At 38.1% G+C, this 22989-nt stretch overlaps 1 protein-coding gene across 2 annotated transcripts in view; it reads right to left on the bottom strand.

The window, feature by feature from the left end:
- CDK14 (cyclin dependent kinase 14) overlaps positions 1-22989 on the bottom strand; it is a 619947-nt gene that overhangs the window by 351893 nt on the left and 245065 nt on the right. For both annotated transcript variants that reach the window (XM_047751802.1, XM_047751803.1), the window contains one exon: positions 3238-3332. In XM_047751802.1, coding sequence (XP_047607758.1) covers positions 3238-3332 — 95 coding nt within the window. The remainder of the gene's footprint in view (positions 1-3237; positions 3333-22989) is intronic.

The following is a 22989-nucleotide window of genomic DNA, read 5'->3' as shown; positions in this document are numbered from 1 at the left end:
CATTGCATAATTCAAATAAAATTTTAAATGCTGGATTTTCAACCAGTGTACAACACTTATTTAAACTATAAAGCAATTTACAAGTATTTAGGATTTAACTGCACTAAGTATCTTAAATGCAGAATAGGGAAGGGTTGGGGAAAGAAAAAAGAAAGCTTCCTTTTCTCCTTCTGACCAAAGGTTCAACCTAATTAAAGTTGAACATAAATAGGAAATATGACACTGCAATTAAGACTCAAAGTAAGATTGGATCTGAGTCTATCTTTTATGCCATAAAACTCTAAAAAGCACTTAATCTCCCAAATCTTTAGTTTTCTCCTTTTTAAGGAGTTGATATTCACACTTCTGTAAGGCTGTTGAGAACATCAAAAATGATAATAAATGTAAAATCCCCAGAACAGTGCCCAGCATAAAACTCAATAAATTTTAGTTGTTTTTGAGTATTGTGGGCCTACTTATCTTAAGCATTACTTCACCTCCCTTTCTGCTATCTCACTCATCATCTCAAATCCACAAGTGCCCTCCTGTGTCTTACGCCATGTCTCCCAACTACATCTGCTCTAATTCCCCCGGCATTTCATGCTCTGAAATTACTATCACCTTTCCACTGCTGAGAAACATCCAAGAGAAGAGTAGAATTTCTTTTTGCTAAACACAGAGAGGAAAGCAATCTGGTTAAACTACTCCATTAAAGTATGTAAGAATCCTAATTTTCTCTGGGATACTGGCATATGTTTTTAGAAAAAAGCAAGCAATGAAAAAGCAGTGTGGGAAGTTATTATTATTATTATTATTATTATTTTTACAACTGCACCTGCAGCATGTGAAAGTTTCCAGGCTGGGGTCAAACAGCAGCAGCAGCTGCCGGCCTACAGCACAGCCACAGCACACCAGATCCGAGCCTCATCTGCAATCTACACCCCACAGCTTGTGGCAACTCTGGATCCTTAACCCCTTGAGCATGGCCAGGGATCGAATCCGCATCCTCACGGACACTATGTCAGATACTTAACTCCCTGAACCACAATGGGAACTCCCAGAGAAGTTATTCTTGCACTGGGCAATTGCTACAGAGTTAGGTGCATACTGTCAAGGAGTTACACCTTCCCCACTAACTGGGAAGACTCTTGTAAGGAATTTCTACAGCACAGAGCTCTTCTCCGTCTTCCCAATTCTGACTTCGGAGATTCACTGGGACATTTTACTTAAAATAAACAAAAGCAAAATAAACATCAGCTGTAACAACAGAAAGTACTTCAGCAGAGAGAGCAAAAAGATAGGAGATGATGTGCACAGAAAAGGACAAAGGAAGACAGAGAGGAGAAAGGCAAAGAAATACTGGGAAAGTAAGGAAGTAAGGGTGGAGTGGCAAACAGAAGAGGAGGCAAGGCTGAGCAACTGTAATCCAGGAGTGACACCAGTGCACCACATTCCCTGAAAGAGAACAGGTTGATCTGTCTTAGCTCCCTGGACAAGTCCAGAGTGAAATGCTGCCATGTCTTGGCTCCCCAGACAAGTTTGGAATGAAATGCTACCCTAGGGCATAGCATCTGTACCCGCTACTTGTGTGGTTTATTGAGCAGGACCTAGGATGTCTCCATAAGAACTGGATCCAAGGAAAACGTCACTCACACAAAGAAGAGTAATTTTTAAAGTCACTCTTAATCAGTTGACAAATATGCTGGGCAGTGAATTTCTGTCCTTTTATGTGGCAACTTCCACAGAATATAAAATCATCAAATGACATCTGCTTCGAAATGCACATTTTTAGCCTCACGAACATATTTTTCTTTTAACATTTGAAAGACACATTTTCATATTATTGTTTCTCTATCAATGTTATGGATTTCAGGGGCCATGCTCATGACATGAAGGAGGTCCCAGACCCGGGATCGACCCCACACCACAGCAGCATCCCGAGCCACAGCAGTGACAATACTGGATCCTCAACTTCCTGAGCCACCAGGGAACTCCAAGAACAAGTATATTTTTAAAATCTCTTTTGTAATGTTTTGTGGAAAAGTCAGTCAAGAATATAAGAAAAATCTGGATTTAACTGAAATACTGCAACTAGACATACTTGAAAATATGAAACAAAAATTCAAAATCTAAATTAGATGAATACATTATTGACTCCAAACCCATCAATTAAACAAAAGAAATTATATTTGCATTGATGTGTGAATCTGTATCCATTCTTGGTAGCATGTAATATATGCAACAGCTCAGCTCTAGCTGTCCTTGTGGCCACATTACCATATTATTCAAATGTATCTATCATTTATATGTAAATAGACAAGATGAATGGCTTCCTCATAAGACAACAATTTTCAAATGACAAACAGACATAGGCAGACATGAGCAAGATAAAAATGTTGTAAGTATTCATTCTATTATATATTTTTAAGGAAAAATGGACACTATTTAAAATTTCTTTTAAAAAGTAGTATGGTAATTACAAACAGCATCTTAACACATTCACAATACCAACAGCTATTTTTCTCAATAAAAGTCTCCACCAATGTCATTTGTATCTTATAAATTACATGTTCTCAGATCCATCTGTGAAAATTGGGATGTTAATTATCATGGTTACATTTCATGAATCTACAGTTAAATGCTGAAGTGGTGCTGCACAAATAACATATGTTTTTCTAAAAGAAATGGGGAAAGATTAATTAGGAGTTCAAGTCCAAGTCTCAACACAGTAAGATCATTACATTGTGTGCTATGCAATTTGGGAGTTTTAATTAATAGCTGAAATACAGAGAGTAAAAACCATGAAGTCTAAATTGTAACTATAAGGCTTTTTTCCAAACAAAAAAAAACCCAAAAAAACAAAAACAACAACAAAAAAAACCAACCTTCCTAATAAGGATACTTTTGAGAAACCAAGTCATAAATGCAAAGGAAAAAAAAGATTTTTATTGTCAGTGAACTTCCTTTGATGGAGTGATCCCCAGCATGTTGTTTAATCCTATTTGATAAACCTAAATATTACAGCATACACCAGTAACAAATAGATTATAAACAGATAATATACCTGATAAAATTCAACTGAACATATTTTTCTGGATTTTTCATTGATATGTATCATTCAAAATTATGCAAAATTACAAGTCTTATATACTCAGATAAAATACCCACTTCAGTACAGCTACTTAAAGACAAAGCTCTACGATAACAGTGTAAAAATTTTATTCACATTTATAAAATCTGAATTTTCATTTTACTCACCACATATTCAAACACAAGGGTCAGCGTCTCCTTTGTGTGGATGATGTCATGAAGTAGCACTATGTTAGCATGTTTCAGTCCTTTTAACAGAGAAGCTATAAAATAAAGTGGACAAAGAGACAATTTATGATGGGTAACAACCAAATGATGTGTTTCACTACCATTTTGGTGCATGATAGATGAAATATACCTATTTTCCCATTTCCAAGTCAGTAACAACTCAAAATCAAGGTCAGAGGAGCAAGGTTTTCTTTTAGATTAAGTTACCTACAATTATTTCACTTGTTATTTGTTATTAATCTTTAGCTAGATTCCATTATAGTCAGAGAACATACTTGGCATGATTTCAATTGTTTTAAACTTTTGAGGGTTGGTTTTGCTACCCAAAATACGGTTTATCTTGGTATACGTTCCATATGTATGGAATATATATTCTGCTTATGTTGGGTGGAGAGTTCTGTAAATGTTGATGGTATCATATACATCTTGCTAATTTTCTGAACAGTGGTTCTATCAATGACTAAGAGAGGGGTGTTCACTGTAATTGAGGATTTGTCAACTTATTTGAATTCTGCCAGATTTTACTTTGTGTGCATTGAAGCTCAATACATTTAGTATGGCTACGTCTCCTTTGTGAACTGACCCTTATCAATGTATAATGCATCTCTTTGTCCCTGGTAATTTTCTTTCTTCTTTTTCTTTTTTTTTTTTTTTTTTTCTTTGCTTTTTAGGGCCGCACTGGCAGCATATGGAGGTTCCCAAGTTAGGGGTTGAACTGGAGCTATGGCTACCAGTCTACACCACAGCCACAGCAACGCCAGATCTGAGCCATGTCTGCAACCTACACCCAGAGCTCAGGGCAATGCCGAATCCTTAACCCATTGAGCAAGGCCAGGGATCAAATTCAACACCTCATCGTTACTAGTTGGATTTGTTTCTGCTGCGCCACAATGGGAACTTCTGTCCCTGGTAATTTTCTTTACTCTGAAATGTTTTGTCTGCTGCTAATAGAGCCACTCCCGCTTGATTTTGATTAGTGTTCCTATGGTGTATCTTTTTATTTTTTTTTCCTTTGGGCCTACCAATATCATTCTATTTGAATTGAGTTTTTACAGACAGCATATCATTGGGCCATGTATTTTTTAAAATCCATTCAGTCAACCTCTGACTTTTAACTGATGTTCACACCATTTACATTTAATGTAACTGTTAACATAGTGGATCACCTGTCATTTGAAACTATTTTCCCTTAGGCATCTTGTAACTTAGTCTTCATTTCTGATTTGATTTGGTCTTTTCTTCTATATTTCTGAGGAGTTCAATTAACTCTCATTTCATTTTGGTTTTTGCCTATTTCTCCTCTTAGCTTTTGCACTTTCAACTCAAGGTTCTCCTTTTATTTGTTTTTCTTATTTATTTCATATGACCCCAGGAACCCAAGTGACAAAATTTAATTTAGATTAAGGCATTGTGTACCATTTGAATTTTGTGGTTGATTTTTTGAAAATAAATTTTATCAAGTGAAATGCATTGATTCACATTTTCAGTTTTTTATAGCAGTTTCGTACATATGTAGGCTAATTTGTTCTATTTCTATTTGTTCCATGAACTGGGTTTTTCATTTGAGAACCCTCTCTTCTATCAGTTCTCTCTTTGCAGTTTTTATGTAAAGTGCTAGGGGGAGAAAGGTAGAGGATTTGTTTTTCATTTCTACAGGATCTTTAATTTCTCTCTTTTCTTTTATTCTTTCCCTCAGGCTTCCACTGCATCACCTTGTGTAACCACAGGCTTCTCCCTGTCTCCTACTGCTCTTTGAAGGTGTGGATCATGTGTGCTTTTACTTTTTCTATTAGACTTATGCCTTTTGGATGATAATGAGTGGAGAGATTCAAAATCAGGCAGCCTCCACTCACTGTCCTTCAAATCTTTTGTCCTAGATCAAGGTCCTAGACTTTGTCCTAGGTCAAGATCTGATATGTCATAGCAATTCAATAAATTTACTGAATGTCATTCATTTAGGTTCCTCAGTAAGGACATACGGCTGGAGGTCAGTCTATTTCTTGAATAAGAAAAAAGTCTGTTGTCACCTGGAGGTTCTTCTTAAGTTTGATCCATTTTCCTTCTACTCTGAGACCAGCACTAGCCTCAGATTTCAGTCTGGTGACAGACAACACTCATTTTCAACACAAGGCCCCTGGTAATCTATCCCTCCAAAACCCAGAGAAGACCAGTTAACAATGTTGCCCCTTTCAAGATCTGGGTAAGGAAGAGCTGGCTCAGCCTCTTAAATTCCATTCCTTCCTCTTACAAGACTCTTTTACTTTTGCTTAAAAAAAGGAATGAGACAATCTTCTCCACACAATCAAACTCATTGTGACACTCCTTATCGCAAAAAAAAAGACTGTTTATAGTTTCAGTTTTATAATTAATACCACAAAGGATATAGCTGAGCATTTAAAAAAAAAAAAACATTTCTTTAGAATTATCTCCCTATAATGAATTATGAAAAACAGAATAGCAGGATAAAAAGATATGAACATAATTACATTGCTTATTAATTAAATAATAAGTGGATTTAGTCTTACATCTTTCTCACTTCATATAAGAATAAAAGAACAATGAACGGTGGGTAAAATATGTAAAAAATGATGTACCATGAAAGCAACCAATTTTATCAAATAATCAAAACCCATATTGAGTAAATATCAGCATATTTATATACTATAAGCATAAGTATTCATTTAAGGATAAACTCTTCTTTCTTCCCTTTTTCTTCTTTTTCGGCCACCCCCACAGCATATGGAAGTTACCAGGCCAGGGATTAAATCCAGGCCAGAGCTGTCACCTACGCCACAGTTGCAACAACACCAGAACCTTAACCCACTGTGCTAGGCCAGGGATCAAAACGCTGCCTTCACAGAGACAAGCTGGATCATTAACCCACTGCACCACAGCAGAAACTCCATCTTTTCTTTTTTCTCCGTAAGACCAGAAATAAACAAAATTATTTCCCCCTACACCAATGGCCATTCAAGTAAAATACTCAAAGAGCAGAAACTTCTCTTATCACTGTTAATTATTTTAGTAAATTATATCTTGGATTTTAGTTTGGGGGAAACAACCTGAAGAGAAAAAAGAAACAAAAAACAGTAACAATAAAACCACAACACATGAACTTTGAAGAAATAAGCTCTATAAAGACTTATGATAGAGTTTAGTTTTGTTGTTTTTTTTTTTTGAGGGCTGCATCTGCTGCATATGGAAGTTAGCAGGCTAGGGGTCAAGTCGAAGCTACAGCTGCCAGCCTACACCACAGCCAGAGCAATGAGGGATCAGAGCCGCATCTTTGACCTAAACCACAGCTCATAGCAAGGCCGGATCCCTGGCCCACTGAGCAAGGCCAGGGATCGAACCCATATCCTCAGGGATACTAGTCAGGTTCGTTCTTGCTGAGCCACGACAGGAACTCCTAGAGTTTAGTGTTGTTAATTCTAATAATCTGCAACCTTCCTTTTTATTAATCAAATACTTAATTATATTTTAATTATTCAACCGTCAGCCTCAAACAACTAAAGCCTTATTACATAGCTAATTTCCAGGCATTCATCTAGGGACAGACTTCACTTTTGCTCATTTTAAAAAGGACACTTGCACCTGCACTAGTCTTCTAAGGCAGACTCATCCTCAGAGATCAAGATATTAAACCACAACAGGGTATCTCAAAATGACGGCCAGAGATAGTACTTTATACCTGCCTGTGCCAGAAAATGCTGGGTGAAATGAAATAAGGACTTAATGAATATCACATTGTATGAAAGAAACCTAGCTGTGTGAAGTGAGTTTTGGAGATATATGGTATCATTTGCAGTCTTGGCCAATTTCATTTTTTAAGTTATCCCCTCAGTTTGACAAATCTGGGGATGAGCCATCCTTACCAGCAACAATTCCAAAAAGGCACTGAGAGTTCACTGACTAATCCCATGCCCTGAGGATCCTTTGTCTTAGAATTTAAGGAGTTTTTGTTTTGTTTTGTTTTTACTTTTTCTCAACATCATTGCCTTTCTTCTCTTACCATTGAAACTCAAATTACTTCTCATTTCTCAAAGTAATGTCTTCACACCCATCATTTCCCATCATGTTTTTCTTTTTCCTACGATTTCAGTAAAATCAAATCTCTGCCATCCCAACGAAGACCTGCTGTATAGCACAGAAAACTCTACCCAATATTCTATGATATGGGATATGTGTGTAAAGAGTCTAAGAGAATGAATGCGTGTATATGCATAACTGAATCACTTTGTACAAATTATCACAACCTTGTTAGTCAACTATACTTCAATAAAACTTTTTAAAAAATGAAAAAAAAAATCTGTCATCATTCACCATGGGAGAAAAAAAATACCTTTTTCTGGTGGTGAATATTATTTTTTACATGATATTTTTGACCCTTTCTACATGAAGACTCAGAGCCTCCACATTTCATTCTATTAATGCTCAATTATTACAGATTTTACATCTCTAACTGTATTTACACACAATGCTTAAAACACACTATTGGTTAAATAACTGCCAAGAACAGTATTTGAAAGCAAGCTCTTTTTCTTTTGAGGTTAACATAGTGAATTCGAATTTGCAAAAGGCTAAAGCCACTAATTTCAAAGCTGATGGCAGAAAAAAAAATATGGCACTGAAGGGCAGAAAACCATCCACAATATATACCAACATCAGCGTAGATGACAAACCTAACTAGCTTGGAGGTTGCCAACCCAGCAGCCACTGCTGCCAGCCGGGTGCCAGGCACTGTGTGTGATTCCTGCTGTTACCAAGGCAAGAGAGTCTCCCAGGCTGCCAAGTCAGTCCAGTGATTAACACCTACAAGTCCAAGAGCCAGTATGTCTCCCCTTTCTAGACAAACACTGTCAAAATAATACTCCATGGCATCCTGATACTATCCCAAATATATCACATGTTATTTTCTCATCGTTTATACACAAAACAAATCCCGTAACACTGGCGTTAGTAATTCCAGCAAGCTCGGTTTCCCCACAAGTTTTAAGCAAACATATGGCAAACATTTTAAATTTATTTCACCAGTGAGGCTTGAAAAGGTACAACTGTATATGACATAAAAGATGTGTAATTAGGTTGAGGGTAAAAATTCTAACAGTAGTTTAGGGGCTGTAATGTCAAAACAACACAGAAATAGAAAAGAGCTGTTGCCGTAAAGATAACTGCCACTAACAAAAGTCCTGGTAGGACAGGAAGACACAGGGAGTCCTCGCTTTGTTTGGCAGGACTAAGACACCCACCCATCAGCCATAGTGAAGCCTTGACCTTCCACTTTTAGAATAAACATCCTAGGTTTCTACTCTGAGGTAGAAGAGAGAAATTTCACCTAAACGCCAATCTCATAAGATTAAAATAAATTTTGAGGATTTCCATTGTGGCTCAGAGGAAATAAGCCCAACTAGTTTCCACGAGGATGTGAGTTCGATCCCTGGGCTTCATCAGTGGGTTAAGGATCTCACGTTGCTGTGGCTGTGGTGTAGGCCAGCAGCTGCAGCTCTGATTCGACCCTTAGCCTGGAAACTTCCATATGCTACAGGTACAGCCCTAAAAAGTAAAATAAATAAGTAAAATAAAATAAATAAATAAATAAACGGAATTATATCTTAGACTCCATTTTTACTTTTTATATTTTTACATGCACATGTACAAAAAAGTCAACTATTTCTTCTGGGGAAAGAGGTCATAGCTAACTCAGAATACAAGGTTATAAACTGAATTTATTAGCTAAAAATCACATTAAGGATTTAGAGGTATGTTTTTTTGTTCACCAGCTGTCCAAATGTGGAAAGATACAACAACAGGTTAGGAATACCTTATAAATATCATATAAACTGTTTTCTATCCAGCAAAGAGTCTACTGTTTTTACTTGCTCCTCTGGCAAATTTTTCTATTTGGAATGGAAAGGACATTGACCTTTCTGCATATTCTTCCTGCTCTGCCCTCCTCCTAATTTCCCCTTTGTCACAGACCTGAAATGTGATGCCGGAAACATCAGCCTCCCACCCACACCCCCCACCGCTGACCCTCCCCCATCAATACCTGTGTAGCCACCACTTGACTGCCATCAAAGAACAGTCAGCTGGTGGCTATTTCCACATGGCAGCCTCATATGACCATGTTGGCAGCTTGCTAAATCACTCAAAGAACGAAGTCCTCTAACAATATAGTTTAACCACGTGGAACTGCCCATATTTGACATTTTTGACCTACTAACACAACAATTTCAAGTAGTTCGACCCAATAGGGTTTACCTAGTTCAAAGCAATTTTAACTTTTTCACAAACACATGGCTACGTTTACCACTGTTAATATTCAAACCAATTAATCAGCTGACAAGTGGCCAAGAATTGAGTCTGAATAGAAAAAAAAAAAAAAAGAAAGGAAGAAATAATTCATCAAACTCTGGTCATAGCTGAGGGGAGGAATACAGAAACGACTTAACTTTGTACAAGTACCTTTCTATATCACTTGAATGATAAAGACATTCCTTTTAGAACAAAAGATACATGGAAAAGCTCTTTATGACAGTACATTGGCTAAAGAAAACTGAAATAACACTATGAAAGGCATGCTGATGTTTACATAATTAATGTGCAACCACAATACAGCTACAGTCATGAGCCATTATAACTACAGTGGGATCCTTCATTCCTCACTAAGGTACTGGTGCCAACCCTTTCCTTTTCCTATCCTAGAACCCTTTTCCTATCCTAGAACCCTGCAGACATCGTTGTCAGCCTTTAACCCAAAAGGTTGAAAGTGTTCTTTGTCTAAATGGTTACCTCCCCTCATTAAGATTTACTTGCTGCAAAAGATTCCTAGTTTTGTCTCTGATTACTCTCAGATGGGCCTGTAAATAAATGACCTACCAGCTGACCTTCCATCCTCTAGCTAATCTTGTTCCCATTTGCTACTAGGAAGATCCACACATATGTATATAGTACATGAATATAAAACATGTCTTCTCAAATGTATACATCTTCCTAGCAACTTCTATAGAAACAAATCTTGCTGAGCAACACAGTTGGAGATGGTGGTGGTGATGCTCTATATACTATCTTTAAGCAGGAAGAAGAGAATTTAAGAGTTGAGGGTTACTGAAGACGACAACAGAAGGGCTGTTTTTTGGTCTGGCTATAACAATTAGGCTGAAAAGCTGCTAGGCAATTTACTTTATTTGAACTGTTTCACACTTTATTACGGTGGTTTACATGTACAGTTAGTAGGAATACTGCAAAGTACTCAATTAAAAAAAGATAGTTTGGCACCAAGCCCCTTAGGTCTTCTGGTTCAAAAGAATAAACATTTACATCATGATAGGATAGGATAGGATTGACTAGACTTAGCAACCTTTCCTCACATGAAAGTATGTGAATAGCTGTGACTGCATTCTTTTAAAAGATAAGTCTCAAATCAGAAAATATATTCCTTGCCATGGCTACAAGTCTCAGTGGCTAAGTACATAGGACACATGACTTTGAAATACACCAGCCAAGGGGTGGAGCACTGTCAGACTCCTCCACAAAGCATGGTAATTTTACAGCCTATTTCTAGGCACAGGAGACTCCACCCTGTCCACCTCCACAGCCACAACCACAGACCCACCAGGAGGTGCTTTCGCAAAGTGTGGTCCTTCAACCAACTACATCAAAATCAACGGGTGTGGCCTGATACCCATGCCCTTGTATTAGGTCCCATCCCAAATCCACCAAATCCAAATCGATGGGGATGGGACCCAAGAGTCATCTAGCAAATAATTAACATCTACACTGTGCCAATCACCAGGCGCAGGGTAAACACAGGCAAAACTCTTGTTCCCCTGAAACTTGTATGCTACACTTTCATTTTCTTTCTTTTGTTTTTTCTTTTTATGGCCGTACCTGTGGCATATGGAAGGAAGTTTCTGGGCTAGGGGTCGAATAGGAGCTATAGCTGCCAACCTATACCACAGTCATAGTAACATAGGATCTGAGCCGCATCTGTGACCCATACCACAGCTTGCAGCAACACCAGATCCTTAACCCACTGAGCGAGGCCAGAGATCAAACTTGAATTCTCATGGAGTCTATGTCGGGTTCTTAACCTGCTGAGCCACAAGGAGAATTTCTTGTATACTGTATTTTGACCAAGCTTTCTCTTCAATCCTATGTATACTAAAATTTGAAAATCACTGTTATATTAAGGCTTTAGTATGTATGAATAAGTAACATACTTCTGGTGTGTGTGTGCGTGTTTATGCACTTCATTACACTGCAATCCACTCACTGTTTCACAAGCAAATCAATAGAAACAGCAAGTCAATCAATCAGGTCATTTACCCAGTATCACCTCTGTCCCTCTCTCTCTCTCATACACACACACACACACACACACACACACACACACACATATACACAGCCACTGAGATAGATTCCACTCAAAGATATAAAGTCTTGAGCTAGAAGACAGGAAATTCTTTATTCTGGAAATGTGATAATATTGCGATGTGTGTGGGTTTTCTTCCATTCATTCAAAAACTCCGAAGATATGAACTCATACTTTCAGTATGAATACAATGGTGATAAGGTCAAGGTTATATGCCCCAATCCCACAATAATTTCTAATATCTGTGAAAAAGTAAGGTTTTATGTAAAATGTTTACAATAAGTAATGCCTCAGACCAGTGCTTTGATAAACAGACACAATCAGCAGGTCTGGAGATACTGTAAACAAATTGTGAGCAAAGAAGGAAGGAAGCAAAGGACTATAAAAAATAAATATCAGCCTTGGTTGGGGTTAATTCCTACCCTTGAATATCCCCTGACCTGAAATTTCAAACACAATACCATTTCATTTGTCTGAATAACAAGACTCAAAGCTATAAAAATGACAAATTAGAGCCTAACTCAGTGCTCAGCACACAGCCCAGAGCAACATGTTTCTCAGAGAATTAGTTCACCTTCAGGCAGTCACATCACCTTCACTTCTGTCCCCCCGTCCCCCGAAATTTCAAATCTCAGCCAGCTATCCTCAGGCCTGGACAAGGCCTTGAATTCCTTTATATGGCTTATCATCAGGGATGGCCCAGATGGGAATTCAAATTCAACTTAGCCATGTGGGAAGGTCACCCCTTTGGAGAAGGCTGCAGATACAAATGCGTCCCCATTTGTTCCCCTCCCCCCCTGCTCCCTCCCACTCAGTGTCTACTGGTGCTCAGCTGCTAATGACACAACATTAAGCCCACTCTGGCACCACTTACACATTCGAGAGCTTTACAAGTTATTTAAGAAAAGTGATTAAGGATCCAGTCAGGGACTGCCTTCCAACAGAATGGCAGGAGGAATGGAAAATCCTGTCTCTGAGAGCTGTTACTGCTCTCCTGCTTCACAAGCTCTGGGCTAAGCAGCATTTGAAGGCGACATCTCTGTATTTGGAAATATGCAAAAGCAAGACAGGAAAACAAATATACCTAGAAAGGGTAGGTTGACATCTTAAGTGTTCAGTATTCAGAATCCTGTGATGATGATAATAAAATTGTTTATGCAGTCACATGGGCAAAATGCTATTGAATGAGTATGGGGACAGGTTCCTCCCAACCTTTTCTGAATATAATAACTTTCTAAGTCCCATCTACACTAGAGAAATGACTTCAGTACAAAAACAGTAACTTTTAAAAATTTTACTAGAGTCTCATCTTTTTCAAAGTCACTATCTACTTGTCAGAAACTGGCAACATCTTAGAAGTGTTAGATTTTATACAATGTATCACAATCGCTTATGATAAAACATTTATTCACTGTGATAGCTATACTAGTCAAGTAAAAGACAAGTATGTTGCTCATTATATATATTACGTTTTTAAATTAGCAAGGTAACTTTAGACTGTCAGTATAGTTTAAAAAAAAAAAAAAAAAGCCATGCAAGAAAATGACAAAGGGGACGAAAAATAGTATAATAGTTTCAAAATTTCCCGGAAGTTTGTACCTCTATCTCCACCCCTGCCAACCAGAAGAACTGAGAGAAGGGAAAATCTAGTTCTACATTGGAGACCCAGATGTTGTGACTGTGGAGGTTTTTCTAGAGTCTTTGCAAGGAACACTTGAGACTGGTACTGACAGTAACTCCCATTCCTACTACCTGGCTTTCCAAACATGAAGGCAACTCCCAAGGACTACGGCAAACATGCACCCATGACTGACATACCACCATGTTCTCAAACGTATTCTATCTCCTATTGACCCACACTTCCCTTTTTACTAAGACAGAGGCAAACATCTTCTGACATAAACTGTACAGATGTTTTCCTAGGTCAGTCTCCCAAGGCACTAGAAGCAAAAACAAAAATAAACAAATGGGACCTAATCAAACTTACAAGCTTTTGCACAGCACAGGAGACAATTTAAAAAAGAAATAAAAGCTATCATGAGGTACCACCTCAAACCAGTCAGAATGGCCATCATTAATAAGTCTATAAATAACAAATGCCAGGGAGACAAGGGAACCAACCCTCCTACACCATTGGTGGGAATATAAACTAGTACAATCACCATGGGAAACACTCAGAAAACTAAAAAAAACTAAACCATATAATCAAGCAATCCCACTCCTGGGTATATATTCAGACAGGACTATAATTCAAAAAGATACAGGCACCCCTATATTCATAGCAGTGCTATTAACAATAGCTAAGACATGGAAACAACCTAAATGTCCACTGACAGATGAATGGATTATGTTAAGGAACATGGAATACTACTCAGCTATGGAAAAGAACAATACTGTGTAACAACTTACATGAGAAAAGCATCTGAAAAAGAATAGCATATGTACATGCATAACTAATTTACTTTGCTATACTCCTGAAACTAACAACTTTCTAAGTCAGATATACGCCAATAAAATTTATTTTTAAAAAGGAATGAAATAATTGCATTTGCAACAACATGGATACAACTAGAGATTCTCATACTAACTGAAGTGAGTCAGAAAAATACTATATGATACCACTTACATGCAGAATTTAAAACATGGCACAAATGAACCTATCTACAAAACAGAAACAGAGTCACAGATATAGAGAACAGTCATGTGGCTGCCAAGGGGGAGGGAGTGGGATGGACTGGGAGTTTGGAGTAGTAGATGTAAACTATTAGATTTAGAGTGAACAAACAATAAGGTATTACTACATAGCACAGGGAACTATACCCAATCTCCTGGGATAGACCATGATGGAAAATAATATTAAAATAAGAATGCACATATATGTATGATGGGTCACTTTGCTGAACAACAGAAACTGGCACAACATTGTAAATTAACTATACTTTAATAAAAAATAAAAAATTGCATCATGTTTCATACACATCTCTCACACACACACACTTATATAAAACCTTAGTGCATTAAATATATCTATGTTTGACTTAACACAGGGGGACTGAGTCATCACACACAACTCAAACAGTCCTCATAAAATTTGCAAGTGTTATGTTCAAGAACATCTAAATCCATGGAGTTCCTGTTGTGGCTCAGCAGGTTAAGAAACCAACACAGTGTCTGTGAGCATGCTGGGTTCAATCTCTGGCCTTGCTCTGTGGGTTAAGGATCCCCTATTGCCACAAGCTATGGTACAGGTCACCGATGCAGTTCGGATCTGGCGTAGCTGTGGCTGTGGTGTAGGCCAGCAGCTGCCGCTCTAATTCAACTCCTAGCCCAGGAACTTCCACATGCCACAGGTGCAGCCCTACCAAAAAAAAAGCAGGACACCTAAATCCAACTTTCCAGTCCTTCACTTGACAACTGAGTAAACTAATATACAGAAGTTTGATCACAGAATTCAAACCCTGGCCTTCTGACTCCTGATACAGGAGGATTCCGATCCTGTAATCCACATAAGCATTACTAGCTCTCCTCTTGTCTTGGTTTTCTTGTCTTCATTCCTAATCATTTGCTATGATCATGGTCTCCCCTTATCTTCCTCTCTTTCCAGGTTTTGGAGGCAGAAAAACCTGGAGCTGAGAAGACTAGCTGGACATCACATATGACCAACATGTCTGCACGATGCTTCACTGACAGCATCACCACCTGGGCTAAAGAGATTTTAAAGGAGTAATAAATAAAGAAGAGAGCTAAGGGGAAACTGCTGCTCAAACTGGCTTATTTAAATTTTCTTTATTTCATCAAGTCAATTCTTTTCTTAAAAATCTCTCAACAGGGAGTTCCTGTTGTGGCTCAGTGGTAATGAACCCGACTATAGCATCCATGAGGACACAGTTCAATCCCTGACCTTGCTCAGTGGGTTAAGGATCAAGTGTTGCTGTGAGCTACGGTGTAGGTCACAGACGCGGCTCAGATCTGGCGTTGCTGTGGCTGTGGTGTAGGGCAGCAGCTGCAGCTCCAATTCGACCCCTAACCTGGGAACTTCCATATGCCGCAGGTGTGGCCCTAAAAAAAAGGCAAAAAACAAACAAACAAACAAACAAAAAACCTTTTAAGGGTTTCTTAACAGGACCAGCACAAAAGGGCTCTGGATGGAGCGCCCCGCTCCAGCACTTCCTACAAATCTCCAACCCCCAGGTTCTCTGAGCCTCTGGGATGTAGTGTCTTCCCTCTCCCACAGTCTCTGAGCCTCAGACATTCCTACCATCTCTTTAGATCTTACCTTGGCTGTCATTTCCCTCAAAAGTCTCTGCTGACCCCCAAGCTCAAGTTAGAAGCATTTTCTGTCAGCCCCTGATCACTATGAGCTGCCCTGCCCCTGTGGTACGTTACCTAACGACCCATCTCCACTTGTCTGTATCCCCCACTCACTCACGAGCTCTTTTCACTCCTTCTGTGCTCACGGCACTCGCTTCACTGCTGAGTTTCTAGAAGAGGCCTATTAAGTGCAGCTTGAATAATGCATGCATAAAATAAAAATAAAATGCCTAACTACATAAAATGAATAAAATCATAATGTATGCATAAAATAAATAAGATCCTTAAATGATCTTTCATAAATCACTAGCAGCAACCCAACTCCCTAGGACTGCACTCTGTTCAGGATTGCTTATTACACTGTGTTTAGTTCAGCCTAGATATGTTGATCAAGATAATCTACTCTCAGTTTTGTAATAAGTGACAAACACACAGAGGCTATCTATTTCACTGACTTTAAAAACAAGCAAAGAAACATCTTATAGGATGGCATTAGGAATGTTCCTTCCCTAAGTAGGTAAAATGCTATATACAATGGTATAACTAAACAAGTATTATTTTATTTGCACTCATAGTTCAGATTGTGGAAAGGTGGTAAATGATCTGTTTGAAACTGTAATTTATTTCTAAAAGCTCATGTTAGAAACTAAAATTACATCCTAACATTTTACCCAGTGTGAGATATGCTCACAAACAATAAGGTGGTATCAATGAGAAAAGGAAGATGTTTTCAACTCACATGGGTTTACAGCAGAGTCAAATCTAACCCATGGACCTGGTTTGTTTGGCCTGTGTAATGTTCCAGAAATTTATTAAGTATTAAAAATTGAAAGATTTCACATAGAATGCACAATTTTAGTACTCCTGGAAATAACAGAAGTGGGTAAATGTGTGTCTAGAACTACAGAGCTGGCCTCTTAACGTAAGACATCTCTGCTCTGGTTCCCCTATCCTCCTTGTTCCTCTAGAGGGACAGAGGCTCTTTCAACTTGTTATTTGATGGACCTCTATGTTTGTGATCCTTGAATTTTGTGCATAAAGATCCAACGTCACTTTGCCTAAGCTGAAGTCACAATTATGAGCAAGCTGGAAGCAGCTAATTCAAAATGGGTTTTATGAGTCCCACAAGCCAATAAATACAGTAAGAAAGGGGACTAGAAAGAGAACCAGGAAGAAATGGTGACTACAGGAAAATCACCATTCCTGCTAAAGCAAAACAGACTGAGGTGAAATCATACATATTTCAAACTATCATCTCAAAGCTCCAATGAGACCCACGAGGTAGATTAGGAACCCCTTAGGATTACCAGCACAGAACTTTTTTTTTTTTTCTCCCCACATCATTCCAAATACAGATTCACTGACTACAAGATCTCCACGGATCTTGGAGGACATTCAGTCCAGTCGATGAACTTTTTCAGATAAGAATATCTTGGCCCTGAAAGACTCTCAAAAGACATACAATTTAGTAAGTCACCTCCCCTTTCTAACTCTCTTTTTCTCCAATTCATTCTCAGAGACTTAGAAAAAAATGTCAGGTAAGTATTAAACATCTGATATGACATCCTAGGAATGTGAGAAACAAAGAAGCAAAGAGGACTTGGTCAAGGTAGCAACAGTGACCCAATGGCCCAGCTGGGCCAAGAGGAAGGCCTCGGATTCCCAAACCATTATGCCAGGTTTCTACCTGGAAAACTGCAGAGAACTACAGGCAATGCTCATGATGGCCTGACAACCGCCATCCCTCAACACACAAACCAAAGGACTAAATGTGGAGAAGAGCAATTATGAGGGAGGAAACCTAAAGCATGAAACTCAGGGCAAATGAATCCAAATAGTGTTGCATACTGACAAGGCTGCAAGGAAATAAATATACTCAGTACACTATTTGAGGCCAGATGTTACTGGGCTGGGAAGGGAGAGTCAACATCTATCTAAAATTTAAATATTTCTCATAGCCCCTGAACCAGTATTTCTCCTAGAAATTTACAGACAAAGACACAGAAATAAAGCAAAGAGATATTAATAAGAATGTTATTTTTAAAACTAAAAAAAAAAAAAAATTTCTTTTTCAGCCACACCCAAGGCACATGGTAGTTCCTGGGCCAGAGATCAAATGTGAGCCTACACCACAGCTACAGCAATGCTGGATCCACAATCCACTGCACTGGGCCAGGGACTGAACCTGCACCGCAATAGAGACAATGCCAGCTCCTTGACCCACTGCACCACAGATGGAACCCCTCAATTTTTAATTAAAGTATAGTTGATATACAATGTGTGCCAATTAATAAGAATGTTCTTTTCAATGTTCTTAATAAACAGTGACACATTCGAAACAATCCAAACTGCCCATTCATTGTGCTCTAGTTAAATAAAATATGGCACATTCACATAAAAAAATTACATACTCATTAAAAAGAATGCAGTAAGTCTAAGCACTAATATCAAAACATCTAAGACATATTTAGTGGGAAAAAAATCAAGTTGACAGTCTGTATTTAAAAGGGAATTAGGGAAGTTCCCATCATGGGGCAGTGGTTAATGAATCCGACTAGGAACCATGAGGTTGCGGGTTCGGTCCCTGCCCTTGCTCAGTGGGTTAAAGATCCGGCGTTGCTGTGAGCTGCAGTGTAGGTTGCAGACGCGGCTGAGGCTCTGGCATTGGCCCGTGGCTTCAGCTCCGATTCAACCCCTAGCCTGAGAACCTCCATATGCCACGGGAGCAGCCCAAGAAATAGCAAAAAGACAAAAAATAAATAAATAAATAAAAGGGAATTAGTGGGTGTGGATATACTCTGGAAGCTATGAAGAGAGACAACCTATACAGAATGACAGTGGGCTCAGTGGATGAAGTGTGAGTGGAGTGCTGGTTTACTTTTCTCATATTCAATATAGGTTAATTTTTTAAATCTAAATCATCTAGTGTTTTATATTATAAATGCACCTAATAAAAAATTTAAAAATAAGAGAAGTGAGAGAGGCTACAACTCTATTATCTATAAAAAGTCACCATACCAAAAACCTACCAAAATAAAGAGACAGAGAACTATAACTCAGATGAGGGAGAAAGGAAAAACCCCAGAAAAACAGCTAAGCGATGAGGAGATTCTGAGCCTCCAGGAAAAAGACTTTAGATTGTTGATGCTGAAGATGATGCAAGACATTGGAAATAAACTAGAGGCAAAGATGGATAACTTACAGGAAACACTGAGCAAAGAGATGCAAGATATAAAACTTAAACAAGAAGAGATGCAAAATACAATAACCGAAATAAAAAACTCACTAGAAGCAGCTAACAGCAGAATACAGGAGGCAGAAGAACAAATAAGCGAGGTGGAGGACAGATTAGTGGAAATTACAAAAATATGAAACAGAAAAGAGAAAAAAGACTGAAAAGAAATGAAGAGAGTCTCAGAGAACTCTGGGACAATGTTAAACGCACCAACATCCGTATTATAGGGGTGCCAGAAGGAGAAGAGAAAGAGAAGGGCACAGAAAAAAATATTCCAAGAGATAATAGCCGAAAACTTCCCTCACATGGGAAAGGAACCACTCACTCAAATCCAGGAAGCACAACGAGTACCATAGAAAATAAACCCAAGGAGGAACACCCCAAGACACATACTAATCAAAGTGACCAAAATGAAAGAGAAAATCTTGAAAGCAGCTAGGGAAAAGAAACCAGTAACATACAAAGGAACCCTGATAGGGCTATCGGCAGATTTTTCAGCAGAAACTCTGCAGGCCAGAAGGGAGTGACATGATCTACTCAACATGATGAAAGGAAAAAACCTCCAACCAAGATTACTCTACCCCAGCAAGGCTCTCATTCAGATTTGAAGGAGAAATAAAAACCTTCACAGATAAGCAAAAGCTGAGAGAATTCAGCAACACTAAACCAGCCTTACAACAAATACTAAAGGAACTTCTCTAGGCAGAAAAGAAAAGACAGCAACAGGAAACAAAAATTCCACAAATGACAAGGCTCACCAGTAAAGGTATATATACAGTAAAGATATGAAATCATCCATGCACAATTATACCACCAAAATCAGAAATCATGAGAAGAGGTGGGTACAACTTCAAGGACACTGGAGATGAACTTGCAATTAAGAGACCAACTTAAAACAATCTCATAGACATAGAGACTCTTATATCAAAACTTCAGAATAACTGCAAACCAAAAATCTACAATTGATACACAAACAAGGAATCTCTGGAGAAGAAATATATCTCATAGTAAATAAGTGCAAAATCCACCATGAAGGGGGTCGTTTGACATCATTCTTGGAATGCTGAAGTCTTCTTACATCTGATTCTGATTTCCTCTCCATCAAAGAATTTATGATAATTATAATTAAATAATGCAACTGTACAATTAAATAATACAGTTCTACAATTGTATTATTAATAACCATTTCTCTCCATGGTACAATGTAAGGTCTGTAATGTCTTGCTTATCACATCACCTAGAATGGTGTAATGTTCATATTGAAGAATCAATAAGATGTAACAAATTGTGAGGACATATTTATATAGTTACACTGTTTTCTAACCAATTTATGCATTTTATATTTTACTTATTTTCAGAGGGTGTATTATTTTTGTTATTCTTACCAGTTAAGCTATTCTTTTTATTATGCTATATAAAATATTTAATGGTATATAAGGCTTTCTTTATAAACTTTAATTGCATAATATATACAATTTTAATATAATGCTAATTTTTGAAGAAAAATTGAAATGTAATAGGTAATACTAAATAGTAAAGATGAAAGCCATACAAAAAGGGATAAAGTATAGAATAAATTTCCTATTTGTCTCAGCATATTTTCCATTCCACTTCTCCAGAGGGAGCCACTTAATCTGTTTCTTAAGATCCATTATATAATAATCTGTGTGAATGTAATTGTGTTTAAATATATGTATTTTATTCTGTTAAAATAAAATTTTTTAAAAAATTTAAAAATAAGAATTCCCACTGTGGCTCAGTGGGTTAAGAACCCAACTAGTATTCATGAGGATGCAGGTTCGATCCCTGGTGTCACTCAGTAGGTTAAGGATCTGGCGATGCCGTGAGCTGTGGTGTAGGTTGTAGATGCGGCTTGGATCTGACATTGCTGTGCTAGACTTCTATGTTGGAAGTCATACTATGTGTAGGTTAGCTATAGAGCAGACAAAGCATCCAAGAGCAAATCCATATTGCTTGTTATGACCTGGCGAGAGAAATGTCTTGATAAGTGCAATTACCGCTCTGCCTAAGTAAATTAAAGCAACTGAACCAAAAATAAATAAGTATCCTTGCCAGTACCTCCTCTATCCCTTCCCAAAAAGTTCTTTGATGGAGTCTTGGAAGGAAAGGTAATGAGAGATTAGGTTCTGTCTGCCCTTTTTCTATTCATATATAACAGCTTTGAGAAAATGTTGCAGCCAGAAAGCAAACTTCTCCTGACAAAGGGTAAGGGGAGGAAAGAGGTGGAAATGACAGGAAAGGTGTTTATGTAGAAACAGGGCCCCCACGTTAGACTGCTGGGTACCACTTTGGTTAGTCAGACAATGTTCATTTCTTTGCCAATGAATCACCTCAGAAAAACCAAGGTAAGGGATGGGCCTAAAAATCAGGTGATGACTGATCACATCCACAGCTGGTCACACCTGTCTTCCGCCCAGATCACAGTCCTAACCTACCATGGCCTGGGAGACTGGGCAACTGATGTGTTTGCATATTTTTCCTCTTCTCCTACTGCCTCAATAAATAATTAATAGAGTGGTATTAATTAATAAATAAAATTTCTTTGTCCCTTTTTAGCACCTGAGGCACTGCTCAGTTTGATGGAAATGTATGGATGAGTGACTTTTGGCACACTGAGATGTCCTCCTGCCAACAGTCTGGAACATTCTAGAGAACATTCAGGAACATTCTAGAGAACATTTTAGCAAACTGATGGCCTCCTGCCAACAGTTCTGGAACACTCTAGAGAACATTCTAGTGCAGATCCTACCTAGATCCTCACTTCAAGTAAAATGTCTACACTCAAGAGGGTGACGAGAGACACACAAATAACTTTACCACCACAGATCTGCATAAGTGTCATCAAAGAGTAACAGATGAGCAACTGAAATACTGAGGCAACAAAGAGGCAGAAGAGATGATGTTCAACTGGAACACAGTCTGGACTCTCATAAAACAGGCATCATACAAGTTGCTCTAGAAGAGCTTGTGAATGTGCTTTAAGGCGATGGAGCATTCTAAGCTCAAGGAACTTGAGTGTAGGGAAAAACAAGAGTCACACATGGGGAAATAGTATGTAGTTTATTTTGGCTAAGACACAAAATGTCTGAAGAAAAGCTGTGAGGCAAAAGTTAGAGACAAAGACTTGGGTCCCCACAGATTTTGCACATTGTTGCATAGAAAAAAAAAAAAAGAGGGGAGGGTGAAACAGGACCTGTGCTTCTAGAAGATTCAGGAATAGACAGTATGGATTGCCATCTGAAAAAAAGGGAGTCCTTTCTCATAAAACTACCCACCTATATGTACTATTCTTGTGACGATTTGACAGAACAGAACAGAATGGATAGAAACTAGATGACTAACTGCCATCCTAGCTCAGTGACACAGCAGCGTCACCAAGGAGGAAAAGATAAAAACAACTCTCATTTTATTTTTTCATAAAAAATCACACAGGGATTATATTGACTGAAAATAAAATGTCCACATCTAATAACAGCTCAGCACTGAGTGGTGCCTGTTACCTGTCACATAAATAATATAATTTAGTACAACAAGCCTTATGAGAAGGTTTGTTGGGAATATATTCAAATTATCAGGCCCCTGAAAAAAAGAGTTAGCAAAGACAATTTCTGCTTGTCTACCCATTGCACACTTGAAACTGGACATATTATTTCTTGCTAGTTTAAAATTACCACTTTATTTTTTGAAGAAAAGTGGATTATAAAAGGAATTAAAATAAGGAGCTTACTTAATTTTCTAGGGAAGTTTCCCC

The sequence above is a fragment of the Phacochoerus africanus genome, chromosome 11, assembly GCF_016906955.1.
Source record: "Phacochoerus africanus isolate WHEZ1 chromosome 11, ROS_Pafr_v1, whole genome shotgun sequence".
NCBI classification, from domain to species: Eukaryota; Metazoa; Chordata; class Mammalia; order Artiodactyla; family Suidae; genus Phacochoerus; species Phacochoerus africanus.
Note: the sequence above shows the minus strand (reverse complement) of the source record. Positions and strands in the feature narration are given on the sequence as shown.